This window comes from Tuber melanosporum (genome assembly GCF_000151645.1).
Source record: "Tuber melanosporum whole genome shotgun sequence assembly, scaffold_57, strain Mel28".
Classification (NCBI taxonomy): Eukaryota; Fungi; Ascomycota; class Pezizomycetes; order Pezizales; family Tuberaceae; genus Tuber; species Tuber melanosporum.
In genome coordinates, this window is record NW_003299103.1 from 325,428 (window position 1) to 348,673 (window position 23,246).

At 45.6% G+C, this 23,246-nt stretch overlaps 2 protein-coding genes; both read right to left on the reverse strand.

Moving 5' to 3' along the window:
- Positions 1-6,142: 6,142 nt before the first annotated feature.
- Positions 6,143-9,127, reverse strand: GSTUM_00009460001 (uncharacterized protein). XM_002840720.2 has 12 exons: positions 8,882-9,127; positions 8,757-8,824; positions 8,553-8,672; positions 8,257-8,496; positions 7,927-8,202; positions 7,744-7,776; positions 7,418-7,675; positions 7,263-7,361; positions 6,815-7,207; positions 6,594-6,761; positions 6,422-6,544; positions 6,143-6,369 (listed from the first exon to the last, which is right to left on the reverse strand). The coding sequence occupies exons 1-12, from the start codon at positions 9,069-9,071 to the stop codon at positions 6,199-6,201; spliced, it is 2,139 nt and encodes a 712-aa protein (XP_002840766.1). The 5' UTR covers positions 9,072-9,127; the 3' UTR covers positions 6,143-6,198.
- Positions 9,128-9,201: 74 nt separating this feature from the next.
- GSTUM_00009461001 (uncharacterized protein) lies at positions 9,202-9,792 on the reverse strand. XM_002840721.2 has 3 exons: positions 9,700-9,792; positions 9,516-9,630; positions 9,202-9,437 (listed from the first exon to the last, which is right to left on the reverse strand). Exons 1-3 carry the CDS (start codon positions 9,729-9,731, stop codon positions 9,387-9,389), a joined length of 198 nt encoding a protein of 65 aa, XP_002840767.1. The 5' UTR covers positions 9,732-9,792; the 3' UTR covers positions 9,202-9,386.
- Positions 9,793-23,246: the final 13,454 nt, after the last annotated feature.

Here is a 23,246-nt window from a genome sequence, read left to right on the forward strand (position 1 = left end):
GAGTAAAAGTCTCCACAGGTCTCCTAGCTCTCACGTGCCCCTGAATACTTTGTATCCTCTCCCCGGGAGCCAAGCTTCTGTGGGAGCAGGGAACCCAACTCCAATGCCGAGTCCAGACCCCGGACCATCCAGGGCGCAAACCCCTCGGCTCCGTCCACCTACCCCCGGGGAGGTTAGGGCCTATTCCATTCCACTCTCTAGGGCCCCGTCTCCAAGACCACAAGTTCACCAAAATTTTAGGCCGGTAAGCCCCAGGCAGCCTCCAACTTCAACGGGGTCCAGGTGGCCGAACCCCGGCCTACCAGTTTCAAGTATAAGTCCTCTCGGGGCTCCTAGCCCCTCCCTACCGGGGAGGTATGCGCGGCCCCTTGTTTCGAGCCAGCCCCCAGGAGCGCCCCCGACGAGCCGGGAGATGGCGCGCCCTGGATCCCCAGTAGGTCTTGGGCCGCCGATAACGAGGCTCACCCGGAGTGCCAGTACTAGTTCCCCCCCGCATCCCGGACGTGGTGACCACCACAGTATGCTGGTGCTGATGGGGGGGTATTCCCCTACACAAGGGACGCATACCCGGCCCAGTGTTCCGCCCCCGCATGAGAATGTCCTGCCCCGGAGAAACACTTCCCCTCAACCTCTGCGAGGGAATGTTATCCCACAAAGATCTCCCACAGCCCAGGTAACTGCTCCCCCACAGGTAGGGGCTCCCGCAGCTCAGGAGGGTTCTCTCCCACAGGTGGTTCGGTCCCCGCGTGTGCAGCCGAGTGCACCGCCAACACGGGAGCCATTACCACCGTCACAACCCCCATCACTACCACCACCGGTGCAAGGGGCGACAGCGGCAAAGAAGTCTAAAGGGTGGAGGCATGCGGTGGCGAAGAAGGTGCGTAAGATTTTTAAAGGGTCGCAGGGAGGTGAAGGACCTGCGGCTTGAGGTCAAGATGTATCATGTCATGGGCTGTCACTCGATATGTTTTGTTTGTTGGCCAATTAGTTTTCTTATGATGGGGGTGGGGTGAATAGCTGGTTGTTAGCTATTAGTTAGGCAGAGTGCTGGTACTCTGTGTTTTGTTCTTGTTATTGGTTGTATGGGAAGATGTGAAGGGTGGGCGGGATGTTGGTTCTCTCTGTGGCCGAAACACAGTGCTGTAGTTTGTGAAAGGTATATGATGTAGTAATTACCAGTTTTTGGGAAGGGAGTTGTCATCCTTTTTCTTCTCTCTTCTCCGAAGTAGACGTTGTTTTGGAGCTTTTTAATTTTTTTTTTTAGATAGCATTCGCACGGTCGTGACTGGGTTGGCACCCATTGCTCGAGAGAATTGCGAATACCCTTCTTATTTATTGTTTGTGCATGGATGATGTGCCCCTCTAGACGTGGCCTGCACACTGCGCTGCCGCTCGCGTTATCGGGTGACCCGTTATGCTTTGTGTTCGCTCCCAGGTACGGAGCGGGTTTTCCGCTTTGCGATGGGAAAAATGCACTTTACTTGTAGCGCTGTGGTGGTTAGTGGGATGGTGGTTGGTGATGGAAGGATTGACGCCGGCGGATTGTATCATATCGTAGTCTACATAGTTGGCCCCTCACTCACCCATCCACGGGGGTGATATCATATGTCGAGAATACCAGCCACTAACTACCTCCCATAATAAGAAGGGATTGGGGGGACGGGGGGGGATGGATACTTCGGCAACACCTTGCTCTCCCAAGACGTCTGTAATGATATTGTATCGAAGTCTGCGTGAGGAGGTTAGTACTGTATCGGTGAGCAATAAGAAGCGATTTATCACTTCATATTATGAATAAAAATTTATAATGGACGATGGTTTTTACTTTTGTTTTTATCATAACTGGGGTGGGTTGCGGTGGGTACTGTAGGTTGGTAGCTTGGTGGTAGATGTTTTTTTTTTCCCCTTCTACAGAGAAGCCTGACGGATTGAGAGCAGATTGATACATATTATAATAGAATTCCTAAGAATGCTGCACCGGTACGGCACAACAGTTCAATCGGTGAACTCCTTCTACATCTTTGTTCGGATGCGGACGGGACGGGACGGGACGATATGCGGTGGCCTTGCGGCGTTCTCTCTCCCTCTCTCTCCCCCCCCCTCTCTTTTTTGGCACAACTTGTTGAAATATGCTTCTGGCACTACCGTAGTATCACTCGCACTATTGATTTTCTCCTTGCATTAGTCTTGATCGCCATCTCAAAACCCCCTTACAATATTGGTACTATTGAACATACCTCCTTGCCTTTCTTTTCTTCTCTCTGTTTCTGTTTACTTCCTACTGTTGATTTACTCGCAACTTGTATCTCGCCCTCAACAGTAGATAGTCTGGGTAGTTTGCTCTCTACTGAGAAGTCAATTAAGCAATTCATTATTCTTCTCGTCACTCAACCAGTTCCAAAACCATCATTCCGTTCTCACTGTTTCAACACAACTGCCGTGATGCGTGAGCCTGGACAATGTCTCGGGGAGACTTTTTCTCTTCCCTTCTCGGGGGTTATTGTGAGTGAGTGAGAGTGCGTGTCTGATGTTGGAGTGGCACAGTATTGTACTGTACACGTACTTGTAAGGTACTACTTGTACCTTGCCTGCCGTGCCCGAGTGAACTGCCGTGACTGGGGGCGAAGGTGAGTCTACAAGCACGACACCAGGATAATTGACTTGATTGAAAGGGTATGGGCGGATCGCACTGTTGGCTTTTTTGCACCACAATTTTGGGGGACGGGGTGGCATCTACGGTACGGTACCGTACTCGAGCAGACAAGAGGGTAGTATCCCAGTGGCCGGCAGTTTATCAGGAATTCGAATCAGGCGCCCTTTGATCTCCAATCTGCGGTAATTTATTGTACGAGCACTCGTACTTATCCCCACGATACTTGTATGTCTGCCGCCGATTGGAAGATCCTTGAGCACCCTGGCTTCGTCTTACCTCACATTGTCAGCGCACACCCCTTCTACGATCCATACCCGTACCATTTTTTCCCCCTCATTCCTCTGGTTGCGGAATTGTCAGGGATGAGTTCGGCCGACGGCTTGCATTGATGCTGTTTGCAATACCGGTCTTGTGCGAATACAATTTACCCCCCCTCCTCCTCGTAACAAGCGGAAGCGAGCGGGCTACCGGTATTCAATAGTGGTAAGTGAGTGCGAAATGGTCCTCAATAGCCCCGTCGCACCGTTTCCGTGCAAGGTACTATGAGTGCCGTTGTCAATATTACTACGCATCGTTCTACGCCTGCTTGTTCCACCCTTTTTAAGAATCGTCTCACCTTTTGAACTGAGGCATTAAATTTTGTCGATACGACTCATCGGAGGTGTAGATTATGATATTTGGGATTGCGCGGTCGCCACCATCCTTCTCATGGCCTGTATCTCCTCCTTGCTTACCATGTGATGGAATGCGTGCTTGTTTCCTCTCCTCAAGTCTTATCGTGAACCACAGTAACTTTAATCCCTCCCTTCCCTCCCCTCGCTGCCAGGTTTTCGCGTTATTTTAGCGCGTGGACCAATCAATCAGTGCTGTTTAGCTACCCCCTCGTGATGGTGAACCGTTTTTGGTGGGTATTGTACTAGTACCGTACTCGAGCACTGTGCACCTCCGCTAAAAGTAGCGGTGGAAGGACGTAAACCATACAGTATGGTACTGGTATTCCACGGCAAATCAATGTGTTCCCGCTTTGCTGTGGGTTACCGTAACGGACTGGGAGTGCGGGGGCGAGGAATCAAAAGTTAGGAGAACCCCGAAATGAAAATGCCGGTAAACTCCCTGTTAAAGGTGGAGTTGACGGTGTGCACATACGAGTACTTGTAGAAGGGGGCTCCAGCCGCCCCGTGCACAAGGTTAATTGTGGTACCGTACGGTACTCGAATAGGCGTTTGTATCTTGATCAGAGATGCGCCATGTGGTAAGCCGTGTTGGCCAGCCAGCGCGGGGCTCCGATCCATTTTGCATGCGGGCAAAACAGCCTGTGCAGGTCGCCGTGAGTGGATAGCCGAGAAATCCGCCACAGTGAGATCGCCATCCCTTGAAAATCAATCTCCAAGCACACCCACCGGACATCCAGCCCGATGAGACTTCTGGCTCGATATGATAGAATATCCCACCGATTGACAATCGCATCCTCTTGGAAACCGACTCCGAATTTTAGCACGAATCGCTGAGAGCACGGGGGGCGTCTAACTTAAACCCCTCTGATAATCGGCGTGAGGATTGTCGTGTTTTCGTCGTAGCTCGGAGCTTGCGCGTGGTCAAGGGGACGAGCACGGGCACGCACTTCGGAGGATACAGTATGCGGGGTTTCGCATTTTTTCACTTCCACCGTCATCACCATTCCCTATGCACACCCTGATCTCCCCTAGTTTCTCCGTGGCTTCTATAACCTTACCCCAATCGGTATCAATTAGTAACTACCGGCACTCTTTTAACCTTATTTGTATGATATGATACTCTGATTTACCCCATCAGCCCCGGCTCCCCACCAAGTCGATAATCCAAAAACGAGGCGAGGGATGAACCTGTTATCGCACTGCACCCCACAGACCCTACTTCAATCAGGTACTCGTACTCGTAAATTATGTGCAACTTCCATTCCACAGTTGACAAGTCATGAACCATATCTACCGATAATCCATTCTGAGACATAGTATCATAGGCGAAATCACCTGATACCGGCAGATTACTAATGGCCTTTAGCCTAAAAGCTCCTTACGTCAGACTTGCCCCGGCTCCCAGGGCAATACTAGTATTTAGATTAGTCCTTCCCCGGATGCATTTCTCGCCCTCGATTTCTCTTCAATGTTCTTTCCTTGAAAGCACCGCTATAACACCACTGCAATTCCACTTTATCCACACCTCACGTTACCTAATCCACAATCCTCGATTCCACCTTCACAGGGAAGGTGAAAGAAGAAGAAAAGAAAAGCACCCGGAATGACCCTAACAATCCTCCCAGCCGAACTACTCTACCTAATAGGCAGCGCCCTCCCAACACCCTCCCTCTCAGCTCTGACCCGCGCCTCAAAGTACCTGCACGCCCGTCTCTCCCAGGAACTCACCAATCGCACACGCACGCCCGGCGACGACCACATCAGCGCAATCTACCATGCAATCCTAGCTCCGTCGCCAGCTCTCCTGACGGACCTCCTGTCACTGACCCCCCACCGCATACACGGATACAAGTACCCGGCAAACCACACGGCGGGCATAAACGTGCAGGACCTGGTCTCCTACGTCCTGCGCAAGGGCGCGGGGGCGGATATAGTCGGCAATGCAGCGCTGTACTTCTCCGTCACGCGCGGGAAGCTCCGTCTCACACGGCGGCTGCTGAAGGGGGGGGCGGACCCGTGCCTACGGGAAAGGTGCGACGTCAGCGCCCTGCACCTGGCCGCTATGGAGGGAGACGTGCACATGATGCGGATGATGCTCGAAGAGTGCGGGGTCAATGTCGGCATCGAGGACGTTTACGGACGCACGGCCCTGTACACCGCCATCACGTCCAGGAAGGTGCAGAGCGTTAGGGTCCTACTGGATGCTGGAGAGGATGTTAACCGTCGGACCTACGTGCACAATGGTAGGACGGTACTGAGCTTTGCCGTTTCAAGGGGCGAGGTCGAAGTTGTGAAGCTGTTGCTCGAGCGCGGCGCGGATGTTAAGAGGCTTGATCGCGGTGCGAGGAGTGCGCTCGGTATCGCGGTTTCGAATGGGAACGCGGAGATTGTGCGCATGTTGTTGAAGGCTGGAGCAAAGGTTTCCGACGGAGCTTCGGGGCACTTGGCGGAGGGGCCGTTGGTCGTTGCCCAGCGTTTGAAAGACCCAACCATCCATTGTATGCTGATTGATTCGGGGGGGCTGGTCAATGGTGGTGATGGTGACGAAAACTAGTTTCAAATCTTGGGCTCCAATGGCGCTTGCGGGGAGTTTTATGTGAACATTTCCTTGGCTTATTGCTTCGATGTATCATGTATTAGTTATTAACTGCCCCTTTGTTCTGGAGCCGCGCTGGTTTCTCTCTCACGATAGCCTGGATGATTGTGTCTTGTATTAGTAACGCTTTACTCCATTCACGTTTCCATTTGTCACAGAATACACGGCGTCTGTCTTTACTCTCTCAAGCTTCTCATCACATCACTGGAACTAGAGGAATGGATTAGCGAGTGAGGATTCATGATTCTATCGTAGTGAAATCCGATAACTCTATGCTACCGCTTTTTAGCAACTATTTTCGGCGCCGAAAAAGAGGGGTGATATCTCTCCCGGTCTATCTGAACATCCAAAAGCTCAGGAGTTGCTCTGCCCTCCTGGAGCGCTTTAGAGAGCACTGCTGTTGCCACTCCAACTCCAATGCAAGACCGCATCATCTCGCGCATGCTCTGGGCATATGTTAATGATTTTTTCTACAAAAAGATGGTGGGATTGCGGTACCGTTCTGTATCGCTCTTCGCACAAAACAGCGCGGGCGGTTCTGGCATCTAGTTTGCACAATTGATCAAAGTTCTTCCTCGCATCCGTCGCGCTCTCGGAGGCCATTTCGAGGAGTTCGGATGTCTAAGGCTAATAAGCGAATACCCCATTTAATAGAAAAAGGGACGCTGACCTCAATTTCCTGACTGCTGGCCAGGGACTGGAAATCCTCGAAGGGTACCACCTCTGGGCAGCCGATGGTGAAGAAAGGCTTCATTCTTACTTCATACCTTAGGGCATCGCTGCTGAAGGGTTGTGGCGGTTTCTTCAGCAGATCGAGTCTTGAAAGAGCGGTGAATAACTGGGAAGGTCAGTTTACGAATCCACAAACTAATTCCCAAGGAATGCACTTACAGCAATCATAGCACCTGCCAACTCTTGCACCCCAGCGGCTTCCAGCAGATAAAAATTCAAGAGTGATAAAGTCTTTACCTGCTGCGGATTTGAGCGCAGTTCCTTCCTCCTTTCTAATGGAGGGCCAGAGATAGCCCTGCTCGCAAACTGCAGCATTCTTTCGATATGGCTTATCCTTGTGCGGGTGTAATGCTGCAAATACCAGTACATCCCAGCGAACTCGTGCGTCTGGAAAACATCCAACTCAAACCCTAGAAGCATGATCCATTCCATCTGCCGTAGCTTGTAATGATAGACCCACGAAGATAGTGGAAACGCGAAGCTAGGTCCATTTGGAGTCATTACTGCCTCTTCATTTGTAAACTGGCGTAACTCTGAATCCACTTCTTCCGCCTAGATGACCACCCTGTTAGATAAATCAATTCTTCTGGGCACGGGCTGACATTACCTCGACTTGGAGGGAATCCCAGTCCAGAATAGAATGGCATAGAGTTCTACGTAATCGCGGTCTATTCTGGCAGATGTTTCGAAACAATTCCATGAAAGACTGAGAGGGCAGAAAGTTAGTCTTTATCTCTCCTGAGCCCGAGGATAGAATTATACCTTTCCAGCTCTCTCTACGAACCAACTCATATGTTTGGTTATCTCGAACCTAGGGTCTTGTGGTGCCTCAACTAGGTCATTCTGAGGGTCTAACAGGATATCTGCTGGATAACAAAGCTCCTTGAGATCATCGTAGAGAAGTTGCTTTATGGAGAATTTTCCTGGATTCTCCACCTGTCCGAAAAACACGGATTGGAGGAGCGATCGAATGTACGGCGAAGGGGCTGGTTGGCGAGTCGTAAAACCCAAAAAATAGTTCTAATAATATGGGCAAGGGAGTCTGGTTAGTAGACTGGCACAACATCCAGAACAAGATAATTACTCACAACCAAGTTTGTTGATCCCTCAAAATTAAGAATCTTCAAAATATCCTTGCCCTCAGCACAGAACCTCTTTAAATCTGAGATAGCATCCCTGAATGGATAATTGACCATTGCTCGTGGTGGTACTTGACTGGCCAACTTCCTCTGCACGGATATGCTAAACGCGGCAGGAACAGCTCTACCTACTTTGTAGGTTTCTTCAACCCCTTTCACATGTTCAAGAGATGTATCCCATATCTCAGTAGTTTCGGCAGACCATTCTTTGGTTTCGCTAGAAAATACAAGCACTAGAGACTTGCGGAGCAACAATCGATGCTTAAAGGCATCGCGGATCCCCTCAGAGTACAAATCCCCAGTTCCCTCCAGCCACGACAAAGCACTCTCCAGGAGGGCCACAATCTCTTCGGATTTCACTCCTTCAAACAGATTAACGCCGTAGACCTGAGTCACAAAGTCTTCTTCCTAAGAAAGCGTTAGCTTGATATCAGGGTTGAAAGGGCGAGCAACATTACAAACCTCATAGATTTGCTCTGCCAGTATCTGATGGTTGACATGGCTGCAGCATTTGATCAACCCAACGCAGAAGGGTTGCAGCACATTTTCTACCAATTGAGCCTCAGGAGTATCGGTTTTCTTTCCATGAGGTCCTCGGAATGTCGCTTCAGCAAGGGAAGAAGGGCCAGAAGACAGGAGCCTATCTATGTAAAGTGAAGTAAATAATGTCTGTGAAAGAGCACTTCCTCTGTTCCACGCCATCTATTTCTAGAACGTCAGAAGCAAATATGTTGGTCAATGCAGGTAATCACCCTTACCTCATGGCATAGGAGTTGATCCATAATCCCCACAACCTCCTCCGGTAGTCTTGGCTGTAATGCATCGAATGATTCATATTCTGCCCGTAGCATCCCACTATCCATCTTAGGATCCATAATCTGACAGTGGCAACCAGAAACCGTCAGTAACACACTTTGACAAGCCCAATGAGAGGATAGGTGGGAAAAGTAGATTACACGAACCTCCAAAGCGCCGACTGCTTGAAGTAGAGTAAAGTATGGGTCTTTGACCAGTTGGCCGATCTCCAGCACTAGATTTTTGAAGGGGTTAGCTCCAGAGTTTCCGTCACAGGAAAGAATTGGCATACTCTCTGAAGCCTCAAAGAATTCTGCCGTAACATCTCGAAAGGAGTCCATAGTGGCCTGGGGAACTGGGGTTATTGGGTTGGTTGTTGGAGCTGGGGTAGGATTCGGCCCTTTTTCTTTGATGGTGAGGCGTTCGAAATCCTCGGCGGGGTAAGCCAGATGATTGACCCCGTTATCCTCAGCCTCTCCCATGGTGATGGGGGGTGGGAGGAATCCGTCCCGCAGTGCTGGGGGTTTGTAGGGTGTCTATGCAGTGGGCTTGTGCAGCGTGTAGACTCTTTTTGGTTGTCCTTCACAATAGGCGAGATGTGCTTTGAAACATAAAGGAATTGAGGTGTGATGGAGGATCTCGCCTCTATTTCAGTGAAATCGGTGGATTCTACACTAGCAATGCCCTCCTTTCCACCCCAAACACCGTTTAAAAAAAGATATCTTCTACATGCTTGTACGATAATAGGAATTGGGGGGGGGTTAAAAAAAAAGTAAACCGATAAAAGTCCCCCTCTACTACTCCGCAGACTCCTTGGCCAAGCTTTTTACATCACCCTGCTTTCCACCCTATTTCGCAGAACAACAATGTCAACCAAATGATCTGTGTCCCACCAATAAACGAGCAGGATAAGGGCGTGAACAAACCTCCCACTTCGCAAACTTGAGTTGCATCTCTCCACGACGCTCGGCAGCAAGGCGAGGCTGTTCCTTAAGGGACCTGCGCACAACTCTTGCAGCGATGGATAGGTATTTATTGTAGCTGTTCAGCCAAAGTTACCTCCAATTAACGGCCGGGTCATCGATAGGAAGGTCATAAGGATAAACGTACGTAAGACCAGCAGCTCTCCAGGCGGCGACCATTGTGAATGATGGGGAAGGATCGGTTCTGATTCAAGTGTTTTGTCGGAGACTTTGCTTTGGGTATTTTCGGAATGAGGTTTCCTGAAACAAGAGTCTATCGGGAACGGCCCATGTGCCGTACTGCCCTAACCCTACGAACAGCCAGGATAGATTATGTAAACGGGGAGGGGCTTGGCGAAAACAACATGTACTCGTACAGTTCCGGACGCGTGAAACCAACCCTGAAGGGGACAACAAAAGAAGAGAACAAGACATGAACAACAGCAACACAAGATTGATGTTGTGAAAAAAATAAGAGCATAGAAATGAAGAGAAACAGTGTGAGAATAAAAGTATGAATCTAGTTTATTAATTAAGTGCATGGTGAGGGCAGGCAGTAGATAACAAGAAGTGAAAATTTTGTATGAGCAGAAAAAAAAGTGAACAGCCAAGAAAGTGCCTGATTAGGAAGATCGAGTGATATCTGATGATTTGTGTCAAGATGTTACGTAAATGCTGAAGAAGAAAAAACCGAAAGTGGAATTGGCTCAAATAAAGGGAAGAGAAGGATTTTGGAATGAGAATAGTCACAATGCCTCTATCAAAGAAACGTGTTTACCATTTGCAACTATGACAATTGACAGCAGAAAGAGCAAAACGCTGAAGGGAGATATTTACTGATAAGAAGCAGTACAAAATCCCCTCCGTTCCCCGACCGCAGGCTGAAAGACAAGGCGATGCAGAGTCAGAATCAGAATCAGAAACTGATTCAGCATTAGATGAAGAGGAGGATAGTGAAGCAGAAGTGGATGAAGATATGTTAGCGAGTAAAAGCTACATGGAGGAGAGTAATAGTATTGAGAAGGAGAACTTACATGAGAAAGAGTTCCGAGCATTACAATGGCAGGAGGGGGCTGGATCATCACTATCACAAGTAGTGCGTGGAGGCCCAGTTGGACAGATAGCCTTATGGAAGTGGGGAGTAAAAGCAAAGCAACTAGCACTTGAAGGACAGAAATCATATCGGATTACAGACTTGTGTGAAAGGCAAAAAGAATTAGGAATTAGTCTGAAAAAAGAAGCAGAGCAAGAAAAGAAGGTTTTAGAAGAAGGGGAGAACTCAGCAAATATAGCAGAGGAGGAGAATTTTGATAGGAACTGGGACAAGCTATCACTACAGTTGAGCCTTACTGATCTGCCTCGAGGGTTAGCTACAGTTCCTGAACCAACTGAGAAGGAATGAAGAATTGAGAATCGGAAAAGGGCCTAACAAATGATTCGCCATTTGCTTCAGAGAAAAAAAGACCAGGTTGTCCTCCATGGAAAGGAGGGGATAACAGGTTACTTGTATAAACAGTCTAGCCTAGTACAAATGTTTTTAGAGCTGCAGAAAAAGTACCCAAAATCCCATCGCCGCCAATTAGCATTATAGGCTTCCAAAGTAGTAGGGAGGGGGATATATACTATACATAAAATTGTGCAATAGGAGGTAGAGTTTTTGGAAAAAAGATACATTACCCCAAGTAATATAGGACAAATTGTGAATAAGATATAATCTTTACTAGAAGATGAGGGAGTAGAGTTGGCCTTGTATAACTATTTTGCTCGAGCTGGAAAAGGAAAGTAAACTTATCATTTCAAATATTGTTCTACTAGTATACGAATATGTATAGCTAATATGATACGTCAAATAAGTTTAGCTATAACAGCAAGTAAAATTGCTTAAATTATCAATAAATACATGCAAGAGACATACCGGGATTAGTCCAACAACCTCCAAACTGGTAATTTAAACCAGCTGATAGGTTTGATTAGTATTGAGGACAATATTGGGAGAGGAGGAATATAGAATGAAAGATCTGGAGCTAGCTAGTGGAGGAGTACCAGAGAAGTAAGAAAAAGAAAAAGTGTAACAGCACGAACAATTTGGAGATGGTTAAGACGAAATGGCTACAACTATACCGATGTCCAAAAAGAGGTATATGTTGATGAACATGAGAGAGAGGATATGGTGGCTTACCAGGAGTAGTTTATGAATACACTGAAAGGCTTGTGGCCCTTTGTAGTAGAGTTTGAGGACGACGGGAGTATAAAAAAAAAAACTTATTCCATGGGATGTGAGGTTGGAGGCTTGACAAGACCAATTATTCTAATTACGCACGATGAATCAACATTTTTGTTAAATGATTCACGGAGGCAAGCATGGGTCAAGTAAGGCTCATAAATAATCTGACCAAAAGGCTATAAACATGGGATTATGGTATCTGAGTTTTTGCTACCTTAGCAGAGGCTATTATTAGATAGCATTTTCCATCAAGAGCGACAAGCTCTTGGTCTACCTGTACAAGCAACTATCCTATTCGAATATGGAAGAGAAAATGGCTACTGGGAAGGTGGATATCTAGTCAAGCAGGTAACAGAATTAGCTATCCCAATTGTACAGGCAGCCTACCCTGGATATCAATTTTTATTTCTTTTCTCCAATTTCTCCCATCATAGAGCCATAACCCAAGATGCCTTACTTGCTCAAAACAAGAGTCTGGGGCCAGGAGCGAAGCAGAATTGGCTATAGGATGGGTAGTTTGGGGAGTCAGGTTAGCATGGGCAGAGTATATGGGAGTTTTATATCTGTAACGAGACTCCACAGAGTACTATTACAGTTGACCAAACCTATACCTATACCGGTATCAAGAGATTACCATGGTAGGAATAGTGGTAGACTAGACTCTACCAGCTAGAGGTACTGTTGGTTAGGTACCTCGGTTGGGCATACTATACTATACTAAGAAGTATATGGGTACTAGTAAGGAGCAGTAGTTACCCTACTCAGTAGGGTAACTTAAGTAGTCAATTTGGGAGTTGTCCTGAATTACTCAATGGCGAGTCCGGGTATAGTTATCCTACTCTGTAGGGTAACTCAGTATACTGTTACCCTACCTTTGGACTAAAGTTACCCTGCCTTGGGCTATGGGTTACCCTGTTATGGAGCCAAGTTACCCTACCTTGAAAGTAACTTGTTACGCAGGACTTTAGAGAAAGTTACTAGATGGTTTGTCATATGAAACTACATAGGGTGTTCGAATTTCAAGTTGTACAGATCACTCCCGCACAACCAGTTGAGCTCCGAAGCTGTAACTTGGAGGTGTGGTGGCGAACACCCCCCTCCGGCCCTGGTATAAGTCCCTGGTGTCATGGGCTACAGCTTGGAGAGTTGCTGTAAGCCTAGTAAATATCTTCAGGTGAAGATGCTTCTGTAACACCGTATACGTTCCCACTGTCCGTCCGACCGCAGGCTGTCCGCAGGATATATGAGGGGGTAGAGGTGAACCTGGAGAATAGTCTCCAGGTGGTTTAGTGTAAAAAGAACCAGAACTGATAGAGTAATACTACTTTGAAGTCTAAGGTAGTATGTGAGGTTACTGAAGGCTAGTAGGTGAGGTAACTGAAGTCCGTTGCCCTGAAAGTGTAATAGTATTGGAGAATAGTTAGGGACTCTGAGACACTAGTCTAAGGTTATGATAAGACCTGTTTCTAGGAGGGTTGACTGTGGGTAGCGCCTATTAGTAGTCAACATCTGAAGGGGTCTATCGGAGGAGCTACATGGCCATCATCCGGAGTGATATAGAATAGAGTAGAACAGGATAGATGTTCAGGGGCTGCAGATGCTTGTAGAAGACTAAGTGTATATGGGTAGAGAGTTCTATAGTTGGTATCGCATCTACTTAGGCATGACAGCTTACTACTGACATGTCTGCGATATGAAGAGTTTTTACTCCTGCAGTTGCATAGTAGATGTAGCGGCTAAAATACTTCTATCAGGTGGATGTTAAAAAACTACAAGAGTAGTCTAGTTCGCTATGGGGGATCTTTGGTCCGACCCTTAGAGGTTAGCTAGGCAGCCCAAGGGAGTTGGGTGCTCGCGAATACAGAGTAGTGATAGGGAGCAACAGGCAGTATATGAAATCTACTTAAATATATACGAGTTCTTCTTTACTCTGGCAATCAACTACCTCTCGAGATCAGGACTTAATTGAGTAAAAGCTGTGGCTTAACGATATTAAGTTTTACCATTTTGTTTTTTCAAATTCTACTATTAAGACCTTTGACGTTTATTATATTTGTTTACTTTACGGAAGAATTTATTTTGGTACAGTCGCAACCTGGGAATCCATCTTCCCAGAGGGAGTCTCCATTATAATATCAATGAGGAGGGGATAGAGGATATAAGACAAAAGGGAATAAGAAGGGTACTGGAGGAATAAAGTCTATAGCGGAAAGGAGGAGAGGATAGGCTACTTTTAGAATGTGCAAAGAAGCTTTGTGTTAGTTGCATGGCAGTTAAAAGATGCAAAGAGTGCATTTCTGGTACTCGATGTATGGAGTGCTGGAAAGAGACGGTATGCAGTAGCTAATGTGCAAGGAGGCGGAAGTAGGATGAGTGCGAACAGTGTCGTTGTAACGATCCCTCTCTGGATAGTTAGTTCTTGGCAACGGGGAACGATACTTCTCTTTCTGTCTTCTTCTTTCTTTATCTTACGATAGCTCTAGGCCTCTGCCTACGTTACCGATAGTACAAGACCTTTGTCTTCTATCAGGAACACCTATCATAAGCTTTCTCTAACTTGTCTTCGTGAAGGACTTTTCTTGGCGTAACAATAACGGTGCAATAAAGATAAAGATTGTAAAGATGTTTTATATTCGTTAAAGTAATAAGTAGGAAAAGTACTTAGAACAAAGCATGAAGAGCCTATCTTCCTCGGCCATAACAGCCTTCTTATATAGTACTCTTCCCACCCCAAGTCATGTGACTAAAAATAGTCACATGTGCAACCGCAAATCCTAACAAACTAATCATAATGCAATAAACAAGTCATATGACTCGACTGAGTCATATGCGCAAAACCCATGACCTCATAATGAGGTTATATGCTAAACATAAATCATATGCACAAGGCCTACCCGCAAGGCACACTCGCAAGGTATACTTGCCTAGCGCACGTCCCACGACTCATACTTGAGCCATGTGCGAAAGCATCACAAATCCCACACATAACAAATCATATAACCCGAATGAGTTATATGCGCAAAATAACAACATACCTGTGACTCATGACTATGTGTCACGTGAAAACCTTTTCCATGTCAAGCAATGTTCGTGACATTAGCTCCCCTCCTCCAATGCCTGAGTCCCATCAGGCTTTTTCTCCTAGTTTCAATAGTTCCCGTCCTGCCAAGTGCATGGTCCTTCTCAACTTGTGGAACTTTTCGTCTGCCGTCCTCCATCTGACCCTTACTGATTCTAGGGTCAGATTCGCCATCTCAATTGTGTGCCGCTGATTATCGTTCAGCTGTCTTAGCTTCGCGATCGTTTTGTTGTTTGCTGAAATTGTGGCCACAGCTTGATCAAGTTGTTCTTGGAGTCCCCGTGTCTGCCTGTGTAAGCTCCTGATGTCCGGTTCCATGTCTGCTGAGGAGTTTTGGGCCCTTCCCTCCCTGGACCGCATCCTCGCGGCCCATGCCTTTCTGGAATCCTCGACTTCCAACTCTTTCCTGCTTCCATCCTTCTGCAGGTAAAATCCCGCAGATATTTTTTGTGCCCTGTGCATCCTGCACCCATTTCTGAAGCATTGTTGCCAATGCTTTAGAACATGGTCTGGGCATGGACCCCGCTTTCGACATTCCCTCGGGAACCATCTCAAGCTTTCTTTGTCGCCAAAGTGTGTTTGGCAACCGTCATTGTAGCATACCATCCATGACATGGCGTTATGCTGTGCTTGTTATTCCCTCTCCTTAAGTTCTTCGTCAGTTGGCCCCATGAATGAGTATTCGGGGCTAGTAGGTGTGGTTCGGTGGGGGCTATTGCCCCAGCCTTCTTGTTGTTGTAACGGTACGGTAGTCTTTCCCTCACCTTTGTCTTGGTTGAACGTGATCGTCACCTAGGCCGGGCTTGCCTAGGTATAGCTGGTGGAAGGTTAAGATGGCATCTTGTGCGTTTTCGAAGTTGTGTGCGAAGTACCAAGTTTTATTGTGTTCGGGAGAATATCCTGTCCACTTGGCTCGGTATTAGAGGTGACCATGGAAGGAGCGGAAATCGACTATTGCGTCGAGCTCCTATTCTGGTTCTCCATCGAGTTCAATTGGAGGGGGAGGAATAAGTGTTTGTGAAGGAAACTTATTGTCGTTGTGTAATTCGAGGAGTGAGATGTGGAATGTGTTGTGTATTTGCATTGAGGGGGGAAGGTCGAGTTTATAAGCTCGACTGCTCACTTTTTCCAGTATCTGGAATGGTCCGATTTTCTTGTAGTCCAATTTCTTTGATAGTCGTGTTGTATGGATATTGTGTGGTATTAGCCATACCATATCTCCAGGTTGTATGTTCGGATCTGGTCTTCGGTGCTTATCATATTGTTCCTTCTGTCGTTGTTGTGCTTGACTCATTTCGTATTATAATGTTTCGTGTAGTACCCCCATATCGGTTTTGTCCGGTATCACATCATTAATCGTATGATATGTGGTCTGACTTTGTGGATGTTGTCCATAATTTGCGAAGAAGGGTGTTGTGCCGATTGTTTCTTGCTTTTTATTATTGTATGCGAATTCGGCCATAGATAGCAGCTTGTACCAATCATCTTGTTGGTAATTGACATAAGCCCTTAAATATTCTTCGTATATCACATTTACCCGTTCCATTTGTCTATCCGTTTGTGGGTGGAACGCTGTGCTCATTCTGTTTTGTATTCCTATTTCTTCCGTTACTTTCTTCCATAGTCCCGATGTCAATAGTGTTCCTCGATCGGTAATGATATTCTTTGGGAGGCCGTGAAGTCTAAAGACCTCTCTGAAGAATGTTGGTATAAAATCCCTCGTGTTGATATCTTTTCTAACTGGAATGAAATGACTCATTTTGGTCAGACGATTCACCACGACCAGGATGCTATCGCAATTTTCCGATACCGGTTGGTCCGTGATGAAATCCATTGTAATTGTTTCCCATGGTTGTTCAGGAACTTTGTTTGATTTTAGTAATCTACATGGTGCGTGTTTAGCTGTTTTCGTCCTTTGGCATATGTCGCAGTTTTTGACATATCATTTGACATCTTCGCGCAGTCCTGGCCAATAGAATGACCTCGTGATGAATTCCGTAGTTTTAGCCGTTCCTCCATGTCCTGCCGTTCGGATATCATGGTGTTGTCGTAGGATATCTGTCCTTATCCCCTCTTCTTCCAGGATCCATTGTTTTCCATCGTACCACATATTTCCGTCCTTCCATTGGCATAAACCCAGAGCAATTCCTGTCATCTCCTTTTTCCCTTTCTCCAAGGCTTCTCTTATTGCCTGAATTGTTCTGTCTTTTTCGTTTACGTTCTCAATTCCTCTTTCCTCCTTAGATGTGAATTGGATAACCTCCATTGCCTCGAAGTAGGTTTTTAGTAATAGTCTTTGTGTTTTTTGTTTTATTCTTTCATCTTCTTTCGTTTGTAGTTTGTCGCTTGCAATCCTTGTGAGAGCATCTGGCTTTCCACTCTCTTTGCCTGGTCGGTATTTGATTTTAAAGTTGTATTTGCTGAGGTGTTCCATCCATCTTATCTGGTGGTCGTTCAGTTCTTTCGTTGTCATGAACAGTACCAGGTTTTTGTGGTCGGTTAGAACTCTGACTGGATGGTCGTTGTTCGAAATGTATCTCCTCCATTCTTTTAATGCTTGAACTATCGCTAATAGTTCTTTGTTTGCAACATTGTAGTTGCACTCTGTGGGGGTCATTGTCTTGGATCGGTAAGACACTGGCCTCCATTTTCCATCATCGCATTGTTGCGACAGTATGCCCGAGCTTACATATGTTGAGGCATCCGTTTCGATCATTGTCCTTCGGTTTAGGTTGAAATGAACCAGTATGGGTACCGATGTTAGATGTGTCCGTATTGCATCATATGCTTTTTGTTCAGTTTCTCCCTATTCCCATTTCTTGTCTTTCTTTGTTAGGTTATAGAGTGGTTTTGCAAGCCTGCTAAATCCTTCTATGAACCTTCGATAAAAGTTGCAGAATCCCATAAAGCATTGAATATCTGTCTTGTTGTTTGGTTTGGCCCAATCCCATATGGCTGCTGTTTTGACAGGGTTGACCTTGACCCCGCTTCTATTGATGATAAATCCGAGGTATTCTGTTTCTTCCTTATGGAATTCGCTTTTTGTTAGTTTGATCTTCATTCCTGATCCTTGTATTGCGGCCATGATATTGCTGATATCCTTTCGGTGTTGTTGTATGTTTTCCAAGTATATGAGTACATCGTCCAAGTATACGATACAAAATATGTCGTGGTACTTATTAAGTACTTTGTTGATCCATCTCTGGAATGAAGCCGGTGCATTGGTTAGCCCGAAGAGTATAACCAAGTATTCGAACATTCCGTATCTTGAGGCGAATGTAGTCTTCCATTTGTCTCCTGCTTTGATACGTATATTGTAGTATGCGTCCTTGATGTCGAGTTTGGTGAAGTATTTTGCTGACCGCAGTCTGTCCAGTGCTTCTCCAATTAAGGGTAGTGGATATTGGTCTTTCTTGGTAACCCAATTGAGGGCTCTGTAGTCCACTCAGAGTCTCATTTTTCCTTCTTTCATTTTGACGAATAGTATTGGGGATCCTCCTGACGCGAAAGAGTCCCTGATCCATCCTCGCTTTAAGTTTTGCTCAATGTACTTCCTAAGTTCTTCGAGCTCTGCTTCTCCTACTGGGTATAACTTCTTGTGGGGAATCTCTTTTGTTTTTCCCATTTTTTCATCTTTGTCCAGCTAAATTTCATGATTGATTCCTGGTCTTCGAGGTGGTAGCTCGATAGCTTCCTCTTCTTAGAATAGATTCGTGAATTGGTGATATTCTTTTGCAACCAATTCTTTCCATCCTTTTTTGCTTTGGTATTTCTTGTCCTGGATTGCTAGCTCTGTGCTGATGTTAATTTTTGCTAGAACTGCTTTTTCGTCTTCGTATGTTCATTTGAGAATTCCTGTTGTATCTTCTCTTCGATAGTACCATTCAAAGGCTTGTGCTGTGATCTCTTTGATCTCAATTCTTTTTGTTGTGTCATGCTGGTTTTGGTCCATACTTCCAAATCCCTTGCTTCCTCTTGTGGTTTCTTCCAGTTGATCTACTTCATACAGATCTTCCTTGTTGATTTTTTCGATTATCGACTGTGCGATTCGATCGCCTTTCTGGACTTGGTAGTCCCCTTGAGCTAGGTTGGCCAGGACCACTTTGATTTCACCTGTATAGTCGACGTCGATCATCCCTGCCATGGTCATGAGCCAATGTTTGACAGCTAGACCACTGCGGGGTGCTATTCGTCCATAGGTGCCTTCTGGAAGTCTAATGGCTATTCCCGTTGCTATGGTTGCCTGGCCGTCGGCAGGTATCTTGATTCCTTCATTGCCATATAGGTCGTGTCCTGCTGCCCTTTTAGAACCCTTAGTAAGCACTCTTGCCTCTTGGTCCAGCCTTTATATCCGGACTCTCTTATCTTGCCGCATCTCGGCGAACTTTGCATGCAAAGTTTCTTCTTCCACTTCTCATATCGGTGTTGAGTAGACCACAGGCGAACTGTTGAGACATTGTGTCGCACATAGTTCGCTTGTAAAGGTCATCTTATTCTGGTTCCAATCGATTGTCGGATTATGCTTTCAAAACCATGGCATCCCTCGGACTATCTCATGGTTTTTTAGATCTGCTATTTGAAAGGTTGCCGTTTCCCTATGGCTGTCAATGTCCATAGGTACTGTCGCCGTATGGGTTATAGGACCCATAGCGCTTGGCTTTCAATCCGCTAAGTAGACTTGTCTCGCTTTCTTCGCTTATCTGGTGTGGAGGCTGTATTTGTCACATATTTCTTTATCGATGAAGTCTTCGGTGGCCCCAGAGTTGAGCATTGAATATGTTGTTGTTTCTTTGTTTTCTTCGTTGTATATCTTTGTTTTGATCATTACGTGATCTCCATCTTCTTCTCCTCTTTGCGTGTGTAGTGCCATGTCGTAGTTTACTACCTTGATGGGTTTTCCAGGTCCACATCTTAGGTCTCCCAGACTACCGTTTACTGGGGACCCTCTTCGTTTTCCTCTGGTGAATCCCCTGCTATCATTTCGCAGATGTTGCTCCTTTTTTGATTTTGGAAACGATTATTTCCAGCAGCTCTGTTTCCTTGGTATCCGTTGTTGGGTCAGCTTCTGCATTCTCATATCCAATGTCCTGCTTTTCCGCACCTCAAGCAGAGTTTTCCATTCAGTCTTCTGGCGTATTCTTCCTTAAACAGGTTCAGAGCCAGGCCTGCTCTTGATTTGTCTAACTCCATTGGCTCGCCTGGTGGTAATACTCGACTTTCTCCTCGAATTACTTGTGGTTTGAAGGTTCCGTCCACATTCCTGAATGATTGGACCACCCTGTGAGCTATAGTGTTTTCCGAGTTGCTTCGAACCATGTTTTCTTTGCTTTCTTTATCGATTGCCCATCTTGCAAATCGTTCAGCTGTCGTATAGTGCACGTCGGAGATTCCCCATGCCTCTCGGAGTCTCTCGCTGCAGTTTCTCAGGAGGATTATGTAGAGATTAGTATCATCAAACTCGGACTCGTATTCCAATAGTCGGCATTCCTTCCAGTATGCCGAGAATGTTTGTTTTCCTTGTTGGAGATTTTCTAGCTTTCATCTTGCTGTTTCTTTAGCGTTGGGATCTCCAAATTGTTCAAAGTGTGTCGCCTTGAACTCTTCGTATGTGACCCATTCCCTCTGCTTCCTTTCATCTTGGAAAGGCATGATCCATTGTCCCGCAAGTCCCCTGAGTAGAGATTCCACATATGGAATCTTGATCTCATCATGGTGATCTCCATAGCCCTTGACGGCAAAATATCCTTCACATTGTGCTAACAATATTCGTAGCTTGTTTTTAGCTCCTTCGTATATGTCAGGCTCCTTTGCTTTCAGTCTTTGGACATTTCCTTGCCTTGTATTTCGTGTAGCTGCGAGAAATGCCTGAAACTGATTTTCAGTCATTCCAAGTATGCTGGTTCCTGGTGCCGGAGTGGCTGGGGCCGGTGGCCCAGGTACTGCGGATTCCGACATTCTCTCGGGTCGTGGAGTTCCTGTAAGTGAGCTATCGACTGGTGATTCTTTCTCTGGGGTTACTGGGCTTGCTGCTCTCGAGGGTTCTGCTGAGACGTGATTTAAGGCATCGCTGAATCCTCCTAGGTTAAGGTTTTGATCGTCGATGTCGATATCTCCTTCCCTGTCTGGATTGAAGGATGCCGTCTTGTATCGTTTAGCGTTGCACTTAGGTAATACTTTGTAATGTAACGATCCCTCTCTGGATAGTTAGTTCTTGGTAACAGGGAACGATACTTCTCTTTCTGTCTTCTTCTTTCTTTAATTTATGATAGCTCTAGGCCTCTGCCTAATTTACCAATAGTACAAGACCTTTGCCTTCTATCGGGAACGCCTATCGTAAGCTTTCTCTAACTTGTCTTCGTGAAGGACTTTTCTTGGCGTAACAATAACAGTGCAATAAAGATAAAGATCGTAAAGTTGTTTTATATTCGTTAAAGTAAAAAGTAGGAAAAGTACTTAGAACAAAGCGTGAAGAGCCTATCTTCCTCGGCCATAACAGCCTTCTTATATAGTACTCTTCCCGCCCCAAGTCATGTGACTAAAAATAGTCACATGTGCAACCACAAATCCTAACAAACTAATCATAATGCAATAAACAAGTCATATGACTTGACTGAGTCATATGCGCAAAACCCATGACCTCATAATGAGGTTATATGCTAAACATAAATTATATGCGCAAGGCTTACCCGCAAGGCACACAAGGCATACTCGCCCAGCGCACGTCCCATGACTCATACTTGAGCCATGTGCGAAAGCATCACAAATCCCACATATAACAAATCATATAACCCACATGAGTTATATGCGTAAAACAACAACATACCTGTGACTCATGACTATGTGTCACGTGAAAACCTTTTCCATGTCAAGCCATGTTCGTGACAGTCGTACCTGTTCTTTGTACACTAAAAAGATATACTGTCTACGTTGCTGTTACAATAGTACTAAAGGATGTGTAGATTGTGCGAACTTTGGTGCTTGATATGGGGGGACTAGTAAGTATTTCTATTATTACTCCTATATATTCTACCTAATACCATGTAATGTATAGATTAAGCATTAACCAATACCTGCTTTTATTTGAAAAAAAATTACAGAACTAATGAATTGATGTATCTAGATTGCTGCACATGATCACTTATGGCATCACAATCAGACTTCCAGCTTCAAAAGTCAATGCTTGTTAAAGAGATAGAACAAAGTGGTCATTTAGTCATGTTCTTTCCGAAATTTCATTATGAGATTAACTGGGTGGAATACTTTTGGGCCCAATGCAAGAGATATGCCCATGAGTATTGCGACTATACACTTACTGGGCTACGTACTCAGATTCTGGATACCTTAGCATCAGTTAAAGCGACTACAATACACAGCTGTTATCACCAATGCCTATGGCGAATTCAAGCGTTTCATGGTAGAGTCACCTATGGAACTCCCAACTATGACAACTATGTCAAAGAATATAAGTCACACCAGAGAGTATACTTTTGTGAGGAAGATTTACAATAGTCATGGTTTTTTTTTTCTTTTCACATTTTATTTTTAAGTGAAGTGGAAATGAATGGATAGGCAGGGCATGGGTGAGAGTTCTACGGAGGTGGGCAATACAATTTTCATCAGCCTAAAAGCTTAGTCCTGTGATAGTAGCCCTCAACTTGAAATTTTTCATTCTATATATGCTATCAATTCTTTCAGTTTTCTTGAATTAAAAACTAAAAATATTTCCTATTTCTATCTTTCACCATCATAGTGCTAGCCAAGGATTGCCAACGATTACCAAGGAATTTCGTTTTTATTGCAAAAACAACCCTGTTCAAATTCATGAAAAAGTGAACAAGAGGATCGGTTTCAGACATCCGGAACTATACAAGTACTGATAGCCTGTTACCCTGACTGACACAACCCCGATGTTGAGCTAAGCTTTAAGTTATGATAACTTCACCATCTCATAATATTATCATAGCTATGATATGACACGGTACAAGCTTCGATTCTGAGCGGCGAGGCTCTCTAAGCTCTTAAGACCCCAAATTTCTGTGGTCTATGGCTGATTATGGCCTTGGTAATGAATGATTACTCAACGGTCCACTCAGTGTTGGTTGATCTGATCTATCCGTCCCATCCTTGTATGATACGAATATAATTTTACATTGACACGCAGGACGCAGCATAGACACTGGGATATTATTTGTTTTAGTTGACGCGTTCAACTCTAGCGATCACTGCGGCGGTTGACGTGCCATGCGGTATACCACGGCGGGATACAGTGCAAACTTCGGTATCGCACTATTCATGCCATCCACTCCTGAAGCAGATTCCCTAAGTATCATATTTGACCAAGGTACATACAAGTAACAATTCCATCAACTACTCCGCCTTCTCTCACTCACCG

Excerpts from the sequence above, each read along its gene's own strand:
- GSTUM_00009461001 (XM_002840721.2), bottom strand. The coding sequence starts at position 9,731 with ATGGTCGCCGCCTGGAGAGCTGCTGGTCTTAC. Across the intron at positions 9,631-9,699 it reads TGGAGAGCTGCTGGTCTTAC|CTACAATAAATACCTATCCA; the intron begins GTACGTTTATCC and ends TTGGCTGAACAG. Across the intron at positions 9,438-9,515 it reads TCAAGTTTGCGAAGTGGGAG|GGTGGAAAGCAGGGTGATGT; the intron begins GTTTGTTCACGC and ends TCTGCGAAATAG.
- GSTUM_00009460001 (XM_002840720.2), bottom strand. The coding sequence starts at position 9,071 with ATGGGAGAGGCTGAGGATAACGGGGTCAATCATCTGGCTTACCCCGCC. Across the intron at positions 6,545-6,593 it reads CCAGCAGTCAGGAAATTGAG|ACATCCGAACTCCTCGAAAT; the intron begins GTCAGCGTCCCT and ends TATTAGCCTTAG. Across the intron at positions 6,370-6,421 it reads GCGAAGAGCGATACAGAACG|AGCATGCGCGAGATGATGCG; the intron begins GTACCGCAATCC and ends ACATATGCCCAG.